The following is an 18,900-nucleotide window of genomic DNA, read 5'->3' on the forward strand; positions in this document are numbered from 1 at the left end:
GGATTTATTGTTTTGTACGAATACTTTTTTCACCCGAAAAGTGAACATGTTGCATTGTTTTTTGTTGCATTGAGATTTAATTTCTTTTGATAGTATTTTTGAATACTACGCGTCTCTATACATAATTTAAATCACTTTTCCTGTTAAGTTTGTGTACTTACATACATTAAAATACAATTTTTCAAGTGTACGAATATTTATTTCCCCCCACTGTATATAACATATTTTATGTTTGATACACCTATTAATGTTTTTTTCTTTATGTTTCAGACTCTACAGAGTCTTATATGTGATAATTTTAACTTAATTTCCAAACTGGTCAATGTTACCCCATCACGGCTGCCATTAGGTGGTCACATTTTGCCCATTGGGGGGCAGCACCCCCCATTTGCAAACTATGACACTTTCCTAAAATTTGTCTTTTGCATCTGTAGCTAGAAGAGTTTTACTACAATGCACCACAACCTGGAGTTATTTTACCAAAAAATAAAATTGATTTTCCACCCGGTCAAAGAAACCCCAAGAGCTGGGGTAACAAAGACCATCACTTTTTTTTTAAATTACATCAAAACTATGAGAGACAGGAGCCAGCAATTTATGGCAAGTAAAGCTAGAGTATAGACCTGTATTTTGCATGTTTTAATTTAAGTTTAACTTATCTAGTAAAGAAAATGGCATCATTTTGAAAAAAAAGTGGTCAAAGTTACCCCACTTTACGGTACCAGGGCAAGAACCAGAGGTATAAAGTTTAGTATAAGTTTCAGGTGAAACTGCAGAAGAATCTTAAGTTTACGCTATAAATTATTGATTTTATCTTCAATTTTCTAAATGGTTTTAGAGATCTAATCTATAAATTCAACAAATTTGGAAGGATTGGTGAGGCTACTGTTGTAGTAAGCATTTAGGCTACTGTTGTAGCGACTGTGATCCACCAGAACAACACCCTTGCTCCTATCGGGTTTACAAATGACTAGGTCTTTATTTTTTGCTAGGCCTTTCAATAAAATTGTGTCACGAGGTTGGAATCCAGAGGAAAAAACTTTATAGGACTTGAAGCCATAAAAATGCGGGTAGGCTAAACTTTGCAGGTTGCCTAAAAATTCAGGACAATTAGGAGTAGGAACATTCTCAATGCTAAGAGCGAGTCTTTCAAAGGCTAAGAAAAATGTACAGAAGTTGAACTTGAAAACGGGTAGATAAAAATCAAGGCCAAATGCAAGCAAAAATTTAACGTGAGGTTCCAAGTTGACGGAACTGAAGTTGAAAACAACTTTGTCAGGGTTGACAGGATGAATTTCATAGTAGATGCCTAGGTTATGAAGTTTCTTTTGAGGAGTCTGAGATGTAATTTTTTTGAATGCTTATGTAGATTGTCTGGCATGTTGGCATACGGTATAGCATAGGCGTTGAGGGATGAAAACAAACATCCAACTTGTAGTTAACTCTTGGCTGCCAAATCAGTTAAAATTTTCAGAGTCTTTCTTTTGGAGGATAATTCTTTGGAGAGAAGCTTGCTCTGCCAGGATTTATAAAAGTGGAGGTATGCAGGCAATGCTTGTAAAGTTTAAATCGAAGGAATTTGGGAAAAACACCATAAACTTTGCACTTCACCAGAAAATCAATATCTTTTCATTTTCTATAAAGATATGAATTTTTGCAGACTTTTCTTTGCTTTTAAAGTCTTAGTTAATTTGGGATTTAAACAAACAAGTGATATAAATTCATTAACACGTTAGAAATCTAGCCAGCTTGATGCAGATATTTGTTCATGTGTGATAGCATTGCCACGCATTCATCATTAAACCCCTTAGGGAGTGCGGTGCACAGTGCACTTTTTCACTGGCATATTATGGCCACACGGCGCACAGCACAAATTGATAAAATGATAATAAAAATTCCTGGTACATCTTCCTGACCGCGGGAGGGAACTATGATGCTGATGTACAAAGGAAAATCTTTCAATTTTTGATGGTATACATTTTGAAGTCAGGTAGGGTTAGCAAACTTTAGACAGGTGAGGTGACCAAAATGGAAATGTTTCTTACATGTATGTGTGTGTATATATTTATATGTATATGTACGCATGTATATGCATGTATGACTTAAATTTTTTTACTTGTATTAGCTTACCCAATTTAACTATCAATTATTATGCCAAGTTCTATAAGCAATGGCCCTCGCTTTCTGACGTTTTTCATGTTAGGTGTAACTTTTCTCTTATGCGCTGTAATGCCTAACCATTATGTCCACTGACCTTTTATAAGCAAGAATAAAGTGGATTGACTTCCATGCCAAGAGGTCCAAAACTGCAGAATCTCTCAGGCCCATCCTTGCAGTTGTGCTGTCATGTGGCTTTATGTCCACCCAGTATGGACACCCGGAAAAAAAAGAAGAACTAACCAGATGTTCAGATGGCAGCGCAGCCGTGGGTAACAAAATTGACTCGTAAACAGGCACTGGGCCCAATGCCAACCTGATCCATCAGCCTGCAATATCTACACATAGCCTCAGATCAATGAGCTGTGGGTAACTCCGGCTAACAGTAAATCCACTTTGCACAACACAGCCACTGCTTCACAGCGCCAGAGTGCAACAGGCCCTACCAGGCTACCACAATGGGCGCTGGTTAGGTTAGGTTACATTAGTAGGAGCCTGTTGCAGTAGGGCCTGTTACACTCTGGCCAGTTGTGCTCCGGCGCTGTGAACCAGTGCCCATCACTGAATGACTCAGGTTGGCATTTGCAGTGACTGCAAACATTTGTGTCAAACATTGCATTTCAAGACCTCAAAATTTTCATTGATCAAGTAATGAGGATCAGAACTTTGAATTTGTTATTACTAGTGTGAAAGGAAGAGGGGCACCTGCCCCATGCCAGCCTTGCCTGGCATGATGGGAATAGAAAGAGGAGACAAAGTGAGTCACCTCAACCTCATCACTCTGGTAAAAGAATCCCATCTGACCTACTTGACCAAAGCCAGCTCTCACTTAACTCTGCAACAGTAAGTCCCAATGACCATCCATCTCTTCCAGAACTGTCTTTGCTAAGCCAAAGCTCCTTAACAATTCAACCAAGTCTCCCTCTTCTTCCAAGCTCCAATAGCCAACCTGCCTGCTCAACTGCTACTGAATCTTCAGAGCCTGTATCTATTTTAAATCATTCTGCAACAAACACTAATCATTCCAAGTTTGAGGGATACGAGAGCTCATGCCCCAATCAGCCCTACGATGATGATTCGGACTCAGACTCGGTCATTACTGCAGTCAAAGAAATTATGCTAACTTTGATGTACTATTTCAATGCATAATCCTATAATTCTTGTTGAACCTGTTCCACAACATGACAGTGGAGATACTCAGCTTGATTTGACAAGATTTCTTTCAAATAGCTTAGCTCGTAGTAAAGCCTTGGCTAACTTTCTATTTGGGAAGACTGGCATTGCAAACATGTCAAAGAATGCTGCTCAAAATTTACTAGTCATTGCCATGAAATCTTCAGATAATATCTCCTCCCTTTTAGAAATGGAGAGCCTATGGCCGTGGAAGGTCAAATGTAGACTTCCGGCAACCCAAACAACTTTTGTAGGAGTTATTGATCCCTTTGGCAAAGGAGTCACCAACGAAGAACTTTCACAAGCCCTGGCCTCTGAAGGATATCAGGGAGCCATTGCTGAAAGAATTTTCAGAGGACAAGAGCCCATCATGACCTCTATGTTCAACATTAGTAGTCACTCAAAATTTCTATGCGTAGACACTAATGTTGTATATACACATAGCAAAATGTATATTGCTATGCTTTTACACTAATATTGAGTGAAATGTTCTGGACAAAAAATGCTCTCTAAAAATAATGGCTTTCATATCCATACAGTGGAATTGTTTTATCCATGCATGATGTTTTATATTTCTGTTTTATATGCTGTATTCAAATGTAGCCAAATTGGGTGCATCAAAAATTGCTTAAAATTGCATTGAGCAAGCAATTGTGGGCTCAAGTAGTTTGAGGCAGGTTAATTTTGTTGCAAATGATGAAATTTAAGAATTCATTTTGAGCCTCTACTGCTCTCTACAATTTTGTATATCCATCCAGTTCTATTACAATTGCTGCCAAAACTATAGATTAAAAACTTTGACCTCAGTGATTCATAATTATCAAAGCATTTGATGATGGCATCCATTACCAAAGAATGTCGTGTAGTGCTGCACCAGCTTTCCGATGCTGCAGTCTGGAAAGGCAAATGCCCAGAGCAGAGCCTCACTCAAGCATCTCCTGGCGGCAGGAAAGTTAAGTCTGAAGGTAAGCCAGATTACATGTGTCTCAGTAATCACTTGTTACTATGCTGAGGAGTAACTGAGGTTTTGTTAGTTTATCAGATTTAATTTTCATTTGTATTTATTTCTTTGGAGTTTTAATACAAGATTTGATATCATTGTGTGGGAATATGCCACCTCATAAGTCTCACTCATCTGAGCAATATTGTTGGAGGTCAGCCCCATTTAACTTTTTGTCTAATACTCACATGAATCATTACTCTGGTGAACATTATATTTACTGTGAGATCTCTTGCTCCATAGCATAGTGTTACCAGACATTAATGTACTTATTTTCCAGCCCAGGAAAAAACTGACCCTCCACCAGCCCTCAAAGTTTCTGCTATCTCCATCAAACAGGAGCCTGAGAATGAAACAGAAGAAGTATCCATCAAAGAGGAACCATTCTTATATGGAAGTGAGGTAGTTGGAGTTGAAATGCAAATGTTTAGCTAAGCTAATCATTTGAAGTGCCTGCATAGATTTTCCTGGAAAAAATTGGTAGAATGCTATTTCTGTAATTAAATCTTCAAATTAGGCATAATGAAACAAATCATAACCCAGTATTAAATCTGAAGCATAAAGAAATAATTGTGTATGGAGCCCCCTCATCTTGATTCAATAATTGGTCGCAAGTAATGGAAAATTTGATTTCTTATTACTTAGGGTACATTAAATTTGTTATTTTAAATCTTATTTCACCATTTTATCCTGTAGTAGTAGTAGTAGTAGTAGTAGTAGTAGTATTTGAATTAAAATGAAACGTGATGGTTTATGTTGGCAGGAACCATGCCAAACTGTCCAAATTATTTTCAAAATACTTTTTCCTTTCTTGTCAATGAATGAATAAGAACAGAGCAGAAAATTGCTAAGAATAATACAGGATAACATGTCAATAATAATATTGGATAACATGTAATGTCAATATAATACAAATAAAGTTTTCCTTCAAAATTTGTGAATGCCAATTTGATCACAAAAACTTACTAAAAATGTGTACTTGCTTCTAAAATTCTGACTTTTGCAAAGAGGCTAGTGAAATATTTGCATTAGTATGAAGCAGCAATACAAGGAGACTTTTTATAGCCAATAATTTGTGATGCTATCATATTCATGTACATTTAAGGGGACAGTTACAGTCAAAAAACACTTTTTTATTTACAGATATTATGTATATTACTATTATTAAAACTTTGTACTCATATGTAAAACAGAAATCGAGACATTTTTGTTTGCGTGAATATTTTGAAAAAATGAAAGAAAACATGAAATCAACAGAAAACAGCAAAAATGGGGGTACTTTAACAAGTTAATAACTTTTGCAAACCACATGCTACCACGTTAAAACCCATATCATTCGATTTGTAACAATATTATCTAGTGGCTCTAGAGCCCCAATTTTTTATTTTCCTCATCGTTTTTCTTTTACAAACGTTTTTTCTATTATTCCACATTAATTCCATTATTCCTCCTCAACTCCCCCCATATATGGTCAAAACATGCACAAATTAAAAAAAGGCTCCCATAAAGCCACTAAGTATGGTCTTTACAAATCAAATGGTAGGTATGTCTTTCATTACTGCAGCTTGAATACTGCAGAAGTTATCATGTTTTTAAGATGGTTTTTTCAGATTTTTAAATTTTGCAAGGAAGCCAAATAAAGTAAAATTTATTGAAAAAAGGAGAATATGCTAAAAAAATTCTTGATATCATAGTCCAAGCTTTTCTGTTGCCAATTATTTGCATTTTGGGTACCAACTCGCATCTTTAGACTTATTCTTGTCTAGTTTACCGTGAATAATAAGCTATAAATTGGACAATTATATTTATATATAGGTATTTAAATATAAATATTCATTTTAATTAAGTTTTAACTGCATTACACAAAAATTATAGCATGTACATCCATGGTAGTAGCTTTGTTAAATGCGTCTGGTTTGTAGCTTTCAAATGAGTGCAAACACTTTACAATTAACACACATACGTAATGATATATAAATACCATTTTTCAAAATAAAATTTGTAAATATATTTCTAAAGTGGTCATGTTATGAATGTCCATACAGCCTTTTGCAATAATTATTGCATTTACATCCATGGTAGTAGCTTTGTTGAAGGCTTCTCGTTTGTAGCTTTCAAACAAGTGCAAAGACTTTGCAATTATCAAGAATAGTGATCTATCAGTACAGATTCAATTTAAATAAATCTGTGTACATATTCTTAAAAAATGTTCATTTTATATCTTATTGAAATTACTTTACGAAAAAAATAGATCACGCTCAGACATGCGGTTTGCTACCTTAGACGTGCCTCTTCAGCAGCTACAAAATAAGCTAAGAAAACAGAAAAGCCAAAATTTTTTATTTATAACCATAATGGTCCATTTAAGAAGTTAGGAACTTGCAAGGAAGTCTTTGAGGAGTTGTATATCATATCATTCTTCATAAAGTACACATCTGACTGCAGCCAAATCATTATTGTCCTCCACATCCCTCCAGGCTTCTTCAACTGCACATCTCAGCCCTGCACCTGCACTCTCCTCTTGTGTGCCATGCAAGACAGAAGCCCAAGTTGAGGCTCATAACACCCACCCAGACTCCTCACAGAACATTTCTTCTCTGTTATTAAATCAGGTATGTAATTATTTTTTTTTATTTCAGCTTTTCGTGATTTACACTACGTACACTATGAATTTTTGAGAGAACTTCCCAAAAATTTCAAAATTGCCAATGTTTTGTTTTATTGTCAGGATTTGAATACAAAATAGGCAACTTGGAGAATACTTGGAGTTAAACTGGTACCTTTTCCTCATACATTTTTAACCCTGCAAGTGAAATTTGATTATTTTTGATATTCAGAAATAGATGGCAATATCTTTGATTCCCCTAAGTAAGGACCAAATCCTTGAACAAGATATCTAGTTTAAACAGTGTAGGGAGATGAATAAATGAGCTCGAATCTGTTACATTCACTGTAACATCGTCTTTGGTGTTCATTATTAAATTGCAACACGCCTGGTAGAACGCATGATAAAAACCGCCTGTGCAGCTCACCTGGAAGCCTTGTGCAATACGCCAAGTAGAAACACGTCAAAACGCCTGTGCAACACGCCTCAGCGTTTGCACTTGTCCACTTTCTAAGAGGAGTGAGCTTCAATTATTCACTCGAGAATTCTTGCAAGAACATTCGCACATCATAAATTCTATTTATTCGTAATTTTTTTATTTTCTTATAAATTATAATTGTAATTGAGTTGGGAACAAAGTTTAACAGAATATTTACATAGATTGTAACAGGAAATTTCAGTCAATATTGATCGGATAGCTCCGATCTCGAATGATTAGATTTTAGACCACTAAGAAAATTACGAACATTGCAAGAAGCGGCTACTGGCCACAACTACTGTACCTAATCAACGTTGGCGCTGCTATTTTTACTAAGTAAATGAGCTTGATTTGATACGCTACGATTTCCGGACTTACGTACGCATGGTTCAGAAAGACTAAAGAGTCAGCTGGATTCCGGTTCGAGCTTCGGTCGACTACGGACGTGTGTATAGGATAGAGTGAGTACCTTTTTAAGTCGGTGACTAAATGGGAAAGAGTCTTAATTTTGAGACGGGCACCTATTTGGAGTACCTTGTTTGTACAAAAACCAGCAGAATGCCCAAGCCCAAAGCTAAACATAAGAAAAAAGAACAAGGAGATGGAGCATCAATATCATCCGACTGCTCAGAAACCTATTCTGCTTCCGGTGTAAGCATTACTAATCCCTCTGCAATATCCACCTCACACCTGGTCACAAATGCCACCTCTCAGCCAGACTCAGCCTTGATGACATAGTACCACCTACTCCTAGTACTAATACAAGCAATGAGGTAACTGGTAAGAGACCACTTGGTTAATGATGACATTGAAGTCCTTGATATTGGTGATACATTTGAGGGCTTTCATCCCACAATGGAAGGCCATATTGATATTGATATACCTGCCTCTGGGCTCTGCAGCTGCCTCACCAAAAACCAATGCTCAATTGGGAATTGGGATCTCACTCATCTCAGCCTCCCGGCTCCCGTATGGCGTACAACGTGTACATCAGTCATACCCAGAGAGCTCTGATTCAAATTCTAAAATAGTTATAGGTAATAGAGCCTGTTGCAGATCTTGATGGCCCTAATGCCCATCCTTTGAGCAAATTTTTCTCTAATGAAATCTCTCTAAGCACAGCTCTTGCAAACTTGCCTTTTGGCAAAGCTGGTATTGACCACATTTCTAGGAACTCCAGGCATCAGCTCCTGGTTGTTTCAATGAAAGATGAATCTCCTAATCCACTATGCAGAGGGTGGATGCAGCGTCGGCAATATATGGATTTTTAAGCCCAAAGCGTCGCCGGCCATTTTAAAGATGCGTCGCCAGGTAATTTTTAATGAAAAGCCATTTACGCTGAGTAATGAATAAATATAAATATTCATTTTAATTAAGTTTTAACTGCATTACACAAAAATTATAGCATGTACATCCATGGTAGTAGCTTTGTTAAATGCGTCTGGTTTGTAGCTTTCAAATGAGTGCAAACACTTTACAATTAACACACATACGTAATGATATATAAATACCATTTTTCAAAATAAAATTTGTAAATATATTTCTAAAGTGGTCATGTTATGAATGTCCATACAGCCTTTTGCAATAATTATTGCATTTACATCCATGGTAGTAGCTTTGTTGAAGGCTTCTCGTTTGTAGCTTTCAAACAAGTGCAAAGACTTTGCAATTATCAAGAATAGTGATCTATCAGTACAGATTCAATTTAAATAAATCTGTGTACATATTCTTAAAAAATGTTCATTTTATATCTTATTGAAATTACTTTACGAAAAAAATAGATCACGCTCAGACATGCGGTTTGCTACCTTAGACGTGCCTCTTCAGCAGCTACAAAATAAGCTAAGAAAACAGAAAAGCCAAAATTTTTTATTTATAACCATAATGGTCCATTTAAGAAGTTAGGAACTTGCAAGGAAGTCTTTGAGGAGTTGTATATCATATCATTCTTCATAAAGTACACATCTGACTGCAGCCAAATCATTATTGTCCTCCACATCCCTCCAGGCTTCTTCAACTGCACATCTCAGCCCTGCACCTGCACTCTCCTCTTGTGTGCCATGCAAGACAGAAGCCCAAGTTGAGGCTCATAACACCCACCCAGACTCCTCACAGAACATTTCTTCTCTGTTATTAAATCAGGTATGTAATTATTTTTTTTTATTTCAGCTTTTCGTGATTTACACTACGTACACTATGAATTTTTGAGAGAACTTCCCAAAAATTTCAAAATTGCCAATGTTTTGTTTTATTGTCAGGATTTGAATACAAAATAGGCAACTTGGAGAATACTTGGAGTTAAACTGGTACCTTTTCCTCATACATTTTTAACCCTGCAAGTGAAATTTGATTATTTTTGATATTCAGAAATAGATGGCAATATCTTTGATTCCCCTAAGTAAGGACCAAATCCTTGAACAAGATATCTAGTTTAAACAGTGTAGGGAGATGAATAAATGAGCTCGAATCTGTTACATTCACTGTAACATCGTCTTTGGTGTTCATTATTAAAAACGCTGCACTGCTTGGGACAAGGATGGATTATTTTGGCTGCCAACAGTAGGTAGTTCTTTCATCTTGAAGTTGTCCATGGTCTGCTTGTGATAATATTAAATATCCATATTATATACCACATATAGCAGAGTAAGTCCTACTTTATATGGTCCTGAACTATCTTCAACTGGGACATGAAAAATAGTGGATTTATATTGAGCATTAAAACAGCAAAATACAATTTTTAAATTCATACATTAAATTTATCTCAGTAATTCTGAAAATATTGTTTCATAATATAAAATATGGGGTTGTTGTGATCATCTGAGGCATCACATCCCCTGCCGAGGCTGCATCCAATGTGCGATTGCTACTGGATCTCCCCAAAGAGATGACATTAGCTGTATGCATTGATGTTGTTGATTCTGCTTTTCAAGCTGTTTAAGAGCATGTTTAGACCAGTAAGAAGTTGTGAAAGAATGTCTTGTAGATCTGGGGAATGATTGTTCGGAGGTCAAGATTGGGCAGGCATACTGGATTATTGGATGACAGATGGCTTTGTAAGTTTGTTGTAGGTTTAGTACTTGTCTTGTATGTATGATGTTCGTGAGAGGGCTTCTAGTTTGTCTACGGTAGTTCAAGTTTTGTGACTTTTCTGTTGTGGTTTATGGTGGGCAGGAAAATTGAACATGGCATCAAAGGTTAAGCTGAGGAGTGTTAGCTAATGTTCAAGTGGGAGCAGCTGGGTGTTACTTTTTACTTAAGGGTGATAGAGTTACTGGGCCATGTGAGGTGTTAATGAGGGTGGTTGAGATTTTTAGGTTTTAGGTATTGGAAATAATTTGGGTATTACCCTCCTGTTGAAGGGTAACTACACTATGGCAAAACCATAGCTTTATTACTAATCAGCATAGCAAATTTTACAAAATTAATGTATTTGACATAATATGAAATAAGAATAATGATGATTAGTAATCCTTGCATGAACCTGGTCAGACTGGATGAAAATTCCCACATGATTGAAGTATTTGTCACAATTTTCAATTTTTGTTTTGACAACTTAGGGATTTCAATAACAATCACACTTTGAAGTTAACAGTTTAATTTGTGCTGTTATTATTATGTGAGATTATTTTAACCTATATTTTTATCAAAAGCATGGCAAAGGTGGGTCAGCACCGGCATCAGGAGAGGCTGCTGGTAGCACTGTCAGTTCTGGACTGTCCAGCTCGAAGCAACACATCAGGATTAGGTGTTCCCAGCGTGGATTGATGCCTGCAGGTGCAGGCCAACTGCAGCAGCACATTAATGCTGAGCATATGATAGAAAAATCAATTCAATTCCCTGACTGCGAACAATCATGTACCACAAGAAAATCGCTAAAAAAGCAAATCAACTCCAATCATTTGAGAAGAAGTGAACACCATTGCAAATTCTGTTTGAATTCATGTGCTACTGATGCTGATCCCAAACAGTATGTGGGTTGCAAGGAAATCTTACACAAGAATTGCCATTCTAAATGTTCATCAATGAAGAAGTTTCACTGCTCTAAGTGCAATTATACTTGCACTAGAAAAAGGGATTTAAAAACTCACTTTCTTAATAAACATTCAACAGAAAAACCTTTCCAGTGTTCCAAGTGTGAATATGCTTGCGTCAGAAAATATGCCTTGAAAATTCATTTCCTTTCCATGCATTCTACTGAAAACGCTTTTCATTGCTCCAAATGTGATTATGCTTGCAGCACAAAAAAGAACTTGGATTATCATTTCCTTTCCAAACATTCAGCAGTAAAACCTTTTCAATGTTCTGAGTGTGATTTTGCTTGCGCCTTAAAAGGGAATTTGAAAAGTCATTTCCTTTTCAAGCATTCAACAATGAAAGCTTTTCAATGTTCCATTTGTGATTATGCTTCTAGCAAACGAAGTACCTTAAAAAGTCATATCCTCTCCAGGCATTCAACAGTAAAACCTTTTAAATGCTCTGAGTGTGAATATGCTTTCAGCACAAAAAGTGTTTTAAAAAATCATATCCTCTTCAAGCATTCAACAGTAAAACCTTTTAAATGCTCTGAGTGTGATTTTGCTTGCGCCTCAAAAGGTAATTTGAAAAGTCATTGCCTTTTCAAGCATTCAACAATGAAAGCTTTTCAATGCTTGGAGTGTGATTATGCTTCCAGCACAAAAAAAAAGCTTGGAATATCATTTCCTTTCCAAGCATTCAACAATGAAAGCTTTTCAATGTTCCATTTGCGATTATGCCTCTAGCACACAAAATACCTTAAAAAATCATATCCTCTTCAAGCATTCAACAGTAAAACATTTTAAGTGCTCTGAGTGTGGTTATGCTTGCACCTCAAAAGGGGCCCTGAAAAGTCATTTCATTTTCAAGCATTCAACAACAAAACCTTTTCAATGCTCGGAGTGTGATTATGCTTCCAGCACAAAAAAGAGCTTGGAATATCATTTCCTTTCCAAGCATTCAACAATAAAACCTTTTAAATGCCCTGAGTGTGATTATGCTTGCATAACAAAAGAGCACTTAAAATCTCATCTTTATAAACATTCAGCAGAAAAACCTTATAAATGCTCTCAGTGTGATTATGCTTGCATCAACAAAATGGATTTGCAAAAACATTTTTTTGTGAAGCATTCTACAGAAAAACCCTCTTGATGCTCCTTAGAGTGTGATGATACGTGTAATGAAAAAGCATATTTGAACAGCATGTACTCTACAGGCACCATCAGAAACCATTTTAGTGACCCAAGTGAGAAGATGCATGTGTATGGAGAGAGCTAGACACAGGAATCAAGTGATCATTTCAGACAACAGGACCAAGCTATGTAGAGTAACTAACCCAATACACCCTCTTCCATGAAGGAAGTGGGGCACAGCTGTATAGTGTCCCTCAAAGGTGGCAGGCGTTCAGAACGGCGTGGGTATGGAAGAAAACAACAAAGCCTCTCACTTGTTGGGGCTCAGATGCTGTTCATAAGAATGTCAGAATCCATTTTACTGAAAGACTTCATGAGGGGCTGGAAGCCGTCAGTGTTGTGATGGTGGCAGTCATGCTGCTGGGGTAACTGTGTTGCAGTTATCCCCAGGTTTACTGACTGATAGTTACCAACTTTGATGGTTTCCTGATACCAGAATGCACTCTTGTATTGTTGTACAATTGATTGACTTTACCAGTAGGTAATTCAGTGACTGTGCAAAACTTACAATGCCTTCAGTTAATTGAATTTCATCATTTGTTAGTGTCAACATTTGTTTTACATTCTTGCGGGCAGATTTAACTGAATAAGATTTGTTGATGCTAAACAAGCTCAAATGTAATGATGTCATAAAATTTAAGATAAGTGATTTTTTTGTTTCTTATTCCCAGAAAATGCTTTATTCATAAAATGGGGATCAATTTATTCTCAATTTTGCTGCTTAAGGACTGAATCCTTAATATCGATGCCCTGCAATTGAAACAAAATATTTCATGCTGTTAATACTGATACATGCCTTATTGTATGCTTATAATGATACATGCCTTGAAATGCCGTACTGAGTATTCTAAGGAAAGTTTGCCTGGTGTTCTTAAGCTCTTTTTCTTTGTATTGTAGGTATTACATTTTCTCTTGATAGATATTATAACATTCATTTTTGTAACAGTTTCAGCAAACCAAGAATTCGTCTATGTTCCTCAGAAATATCCAACTTCTTAGCTATCCCTATGTTTCCTTTCAATGCTTGAATTTCTAAAACTGTCTTTCTTAGGTATTCCTAATTTATGGACAACTTAATAAGCAGTGCCAGAATTTTATCAATTTATCCTTTGTAATAAACTTTGTATCCTTTGTTCTAACTTTGATCATTAAAAATCAGAAAACGCCAACTTTAACTCACCATTAAATTATCTAGTTGCACCAAGAAGGTTATGAATTCACCTTTCCCGTGGTTAGAGACTTGCACAACGGCAACAGCATCGCTGGCCAGAAGTCCCGACAAGAGTTGCTGGACTGAAGTCCCCTGGAGAGTGGTAGGACAGCGAAGTGTTGCAGGCCAGAAGTCCCGACGAGAGTTGCTGGACCCCACGACAGTGGTAGGACAGCGAAATGTTGCAGGCCAGAAGTCCCGACGAGAGTTGCTGGACTGAAGTCCCCACGAGAGTGGTAGGACAGCGAAGTGTTGCAGGCCAGAAGTCCCGACAAGAGTTGCTGGACTGAAGTCCCCTGGAGAGTGGTAGGACAGCGAAGTGTTGCAGGCCAGAAGTCCCGACGAGAGTTGCTGGACTGAAGTCCCCACAAGAGTGGTAGGACAGCGAAGTGTTGCAGGCCAGAAGTCCCGAGGAGAGTGGCAGGACAGCGATGTATTGCTAGGCTGGAATTCATTACGAGAATAAGTGAAATTTCTATTGATGGTAAATATCGTGCGAAAAATCCATTGGTGTATAAAAAATGGTATAAGTATTAACATCTTTACTAGATACTTGCGTAAGATGTAGGAGCGGTTGACAGGTGGGATAAATAATGAAGAATGTATGATACAATCTTATTCCAATTACTTCTTAATTTTAATTGCTAAACGCGGAAGCAATTCTCGTGAACGTGTGAGCTATTTCGATGTCGACTGAAATGCATGACGTCATCACTCCTCAAGAATGAACTGTAGGATGAGAGTTGCCGCTTGACATGTGACTGCGACATCTGCAGGGCGCGCAACATCGGCCTGTTTGTAAGGACCGTGACGTGCGAGGTTCACTTCATGACTGCTGACGAGGGCTTGAGTGTCGGCGGCCAGAAGGTACTGAGTGAGCAGCAGCACCTGGGCGGTCGGCAGCGCGTCAAGAGGAGGGGTGTTGCAGTCACTAAAATTACCCCACTTTTGTCAATACATTTCTAACTAATAATGTAATACATGTCAAAAATCTCTTGGCAACGAGTGTTAATGAACATGGTTTCGATCTTCAGTGTACACATTATGACTAGAAATCGCCCGAATTTTCATAATTGATCACAATATTTTTAAAATAAAATTATCTGCTGGCGACATTAGGAATAATTCAGGACAGGGATGACTAATATGGTCACGCGCTCATCATATTTAAGTGTATAGTTTGATTTAACCTAATAAAACTTGAAGAAGTTTCTGCAGATTGGCATTAGAAAATTTAATAATCACGATGGAGCCATCGCATGAATTCGTAATTACAAAAATCATATCCATTATGTATTATTCAGAATTTGTCATATGAGTACCGCTGTATATGACATTTTAGTAAGTTCGATTAGATCGTTATAACGAAAATTCAACCTAAGCATCACATCGACCAGCAATTATGAATTCGTCAGTTCACATAATATTGGATGTGAAAACGCCGTTATGACGCGCCTGGTAGAACGTGCATCACAAACCTTCTTTACAACACGCCTGGTATAACGCGTGTCACAAACCCTCTTTACAACACGCCTGGTATAACGCGTGTCACAAACCCTCTTTACAACACGCCTGGTAGAACGCGTATCACAAACCCTTTTTACAACACGCCTGGTAGAAAGTGCGTCACAAACCCTATTTACAACACGCCTGGTAGAATGCGTATCACAAACTCTCTTTACAACACGCCTGGTAGAACGCGTGTTACAAACCGTCTTTACAAAACGCCTGGTAGAACGTATGTTACAAACCGCCTTTTCAACACACCTGGTTGAACGTTTGTTAGATTGCTTATGCAACGTGTTTGGTATAAATCATGTTGAAAAAAAGGCATTTAGAATATGCCTGATAGTATGCGTGTTAAAACGCACTTGCAACACGCCTGGTAGAACGCATGATAAAAACCGCCTGTGCAGCTCACCTGGAAGCCTTGTGCAATACGCCAAGTAGAAACACGTCAAAACGCCTGTGCAACACGCCTCAGCGTTTGCACTTGTCCACTTTCTAAGAGGAGTGAGCTTCAATTATTCACTCGAGAATTCTTGCAAGAACATTCGCACATCATAAATTCTATTTATTCGTAATTTTTTTATTTTCTTATAAATTATAATTGTAATTGAGTTGGGAACAAAGTTTAACAGAATATTTACATAGATTGTAACAGGAAATTTCAGTCAATATTGATCGGATAGCTCCGATCTCGAATGATTGGATTTTAGGCCTCTAAGCAAATTACGAACATTGCAAGAAGCGGCTACTGGCCACAACTACTGTACCTAATCAACGTTGGCGCTGCTATTTTCACTAAGTAAATGAGCTTGATTTGATACGCTACGATTTCCGGACTTACGTACTCATGGTTCAGAAAGACTAAGGAGTCAGCTGGATTCCGGTTCGAGCTTCGGTCGACTACGGACGTGTCACGTGTGTATAGGATAGAGTGAGTACCTTTTTAAGTCGGTGACTAAATGGAAAAGTCTTAATTTTGAGACGGGCACCTATTTGGAGTACCTTGTTTGTACAAAAAACCAGCAGAATGCCCAAGCCCAAAGCTAAACGTAAGAAAAAAGAACAAGGAGATGGAGCATCAATATCATCCGACTGCTCAGAAAAACCACACTAAGGATGATGTATTTTTTCGGTGAATTTTCCCGCACATTTTCACTTTTTTTAAGCTATTGCTGTGCACAGTTGGCGCAATGTAATGAAAATTGATTATCTTCACGCAATCCTGGCCATCTTTATTTTAGAAGAAATTTTCTCCAAAGTCATATGGCAACCATGGTCAGGAAGATGTGCCAGGTGCGCGGGAATTTATTTTGTCATTTTAACGACCATCGCGGTGCGCCGTACTACGTTGGTAAAAAAATGCGCCGTGTGCCGTACTTTAGAAAGCTAAAATAACTCGAATGGTCGAGTTCGGCAACGTTCGCCGGTAAGTGCGCCATGCTGGTGCTCTAGTTACTCATTAGCCTTCAACTGGTCAAGATTGCTGCCATATCTTCTGCTCACTTTTATCAAACTACATAATTTTCCTTGATAAATTGCCGTCATAATTATGGACAAAAAGGGAACGCTTAAACATAAAAATATCACTTTGGAGACTAAGCTTGAATGATGAATTGAATTAAGCAAAATATGATGAATTTTAGTGGAAAAAAAATTATTATGGAACTTTGCTATTTTATGAGGATTCATTATAATTATTCCCATATATTCTTAAGTTTGATTAGCGCAGTTTTGCTTAACACGGTAAAACTCGGGGATTTATTAACCGCATTAATCAAGGGTTTGTTGTACTGCAAATTATGGGGGTTGTCCTTGTATGAAACAAGCCAAACAAGTTGAAAAGGTTCGCTCACACCTTAAGCTATCGTACCGAGATGCCCTGAAATCAGTAAAGGCTACTGCCTCAGGCCCACAAAACCCTGTTCAGAGACCAGCTCCCTCAATGGCTTCCATAGTACCTCCTGCCCCTGGCAACCCTTCACCTAAATCCAAACCTGCAGAGACCAAACTATGTCCCACTACCACAACTGTTGTCACACAGACAACCGACATGCAAACAAAACCAACCTTGCAGAACATGCCAGTAGACCAATTCATTGAATTGCTTATAAAACTCTTGTCTCTATGTAAGCCTAATGAAAGCCCTGAATTTCTGAATGTTGCCACATGACTCATTAAAGATACTTTCCATATTGAACAACCCTCAAGCCCTCAAGGTTGAACACTGCCCTTCTCAGAGCTCTAGCACAGAACCATACTGTGGCCTAGATGAGATTCTTTTGCCGGAACTCTCACAAATCATTGCCAATGATGAGATGTCTGAAATAGTTGAACCATCACCAGTACTTGGAGCCCCTCTGCGTCCTCGGATGACGGTGAAGCACAGGAAGGCCACAGCAGCCTATCCAGTGTCTCAGGATGGGGGTGGTGAACACCGATCTAAGGGTAAGACCATACAAAGCTCAATGACTAGAAATGTTCTTAATACGCCATCCTCAAAATGTCCAACCAAAAAGAAATGAAAGTTCTACAATGGAACTGTCACAGCCTTCATAACAAACTCAGTAATTTCAAACTTCACCTTTATAGTACCAAACCACACATAGTATGTTTAACAGAGACTTGGCTTACCCCTTCATATGAACCTAAGTTTATTAATTACACAGCCATATATAAGCATAGAGGTGCTGGTCAAGCGGGAGGTGGACTGGCCATCCTTATCCGGAATGATGTTAATTATGTTGGTCTTACATTGAATCCCTACCTCCAAGGCAAACTGGAATTCCTAGGACTAACCATTTTTGTACAAGGAAACAAACCTATGTCCATTCTCAATATCTACAACCCTAATGAAACAGTGACCCAGCNGCCACCTACTAAGGCGTGTTTATGTGGCATTTATACGCAGCAAGCTGGAGTATGGCAGCAGTGTCATGGGTGAACTCCCTTCTTCCAGCATGAAAATGCTGGACAGTGTTCAAAACAGTGCACTCCGCCTCATATTGGGAGCTCGTCGTACCTCGCCAATTACATCCTTGGAAGTAGAAAGCTTCCTACCACCACTTCGTCTCCATTTCCGTTTCCTGTTTTGGCTGTTCATGAGGTGGAGTGTTCGTTATGCTTACTCTCCCATTGATGGCATTGAAGCAAAAATTCCAAGCCTTCTGGGGATATGCCATGCAAAAGAGGAGAGCTCTTGCACCAGGAATTTTATATGGCGAGTGTGCGACGAATTTCTGCCAATATTTTGTGGGCATCAAAATAAATATAGGGTGGACGACTGGGCATTCACTTGATGTAGCTATAACTGGCAAAATTTGGAGCGCGTGTCGGAGGCCAGCTTCGCCCAACTTCACACTTTAACCATATTCCACTCTTTGGAAGCAGGCCCTGCGGCCTTCCCAGGGGGGGTTTTGTTGCCGCATGTCGGCAATTGATCAAGTAGCCCGACTGGAAGCTGCCAACCACCGTGCTCTCCACTCAAAGTCAGTACTGCTAGTCTGCTTTGTTGATCTGAGTAATGCCTTTGACAAGGTGTGGCATACAGGCCTCCTGTGGACC

General features: G+C 38.2%; 1 protein-coding gene across 2 annotated transcripts; it reads left to right on the forward strand.

Moving 5' to 3' along the window:
• Positions 1-6,680: 6,680 nt before the first annotated feature.
• Positions 6,681-12,241, forward strand: LOC108668119 (gastrula zinc finger protein XlCGF26.1-like). Of its 2 annotated transcripts, none has more exons than XM_018155273.2 (2): positions 6,681-6,942; positions 11,064-12,241. In XM_018155273.2, exon 2 carries the CDS (start codon positions 11,178-11,180, stop codon positions 12,171-12,173), a length of 996 nt encoding a protein of 331 aa, XP_018010762.2. In that variant the 5' UTR covers positions 6,681-6,942; positions 11,064-11,177; the 3' UTR covers positions 12,174-12,241. The 2 variants fall into 2 exon arrangements, with proteins under 2 accessions (XP_018010762.2, XP_047739844.1); XM_047883888.1 differs by lacking the exon at positions 6,681-6,942 and adding an exon at positions 9,294-9,555.
• Positions 12,242-18,900: the final 6,659 nt, after the last annotated feature.

This window comes from Hyalella azteca, unplaced genomic scaffold, assembly GCF_000764305.2.
Source record: "Hyalella azteca isolate HAZT.00-mixed unplaced genomic scaffold, Hazt_2.0.2 contig13953, whole genome shotgun sequence".
In the NCBI taxonomy this organism is placed as follows: Eukaryota; Metazoa; Arthropoda; class Malacostraca; order Amphipoda; family Hyalellidae; genus Hyalella; species Hyalella azteca.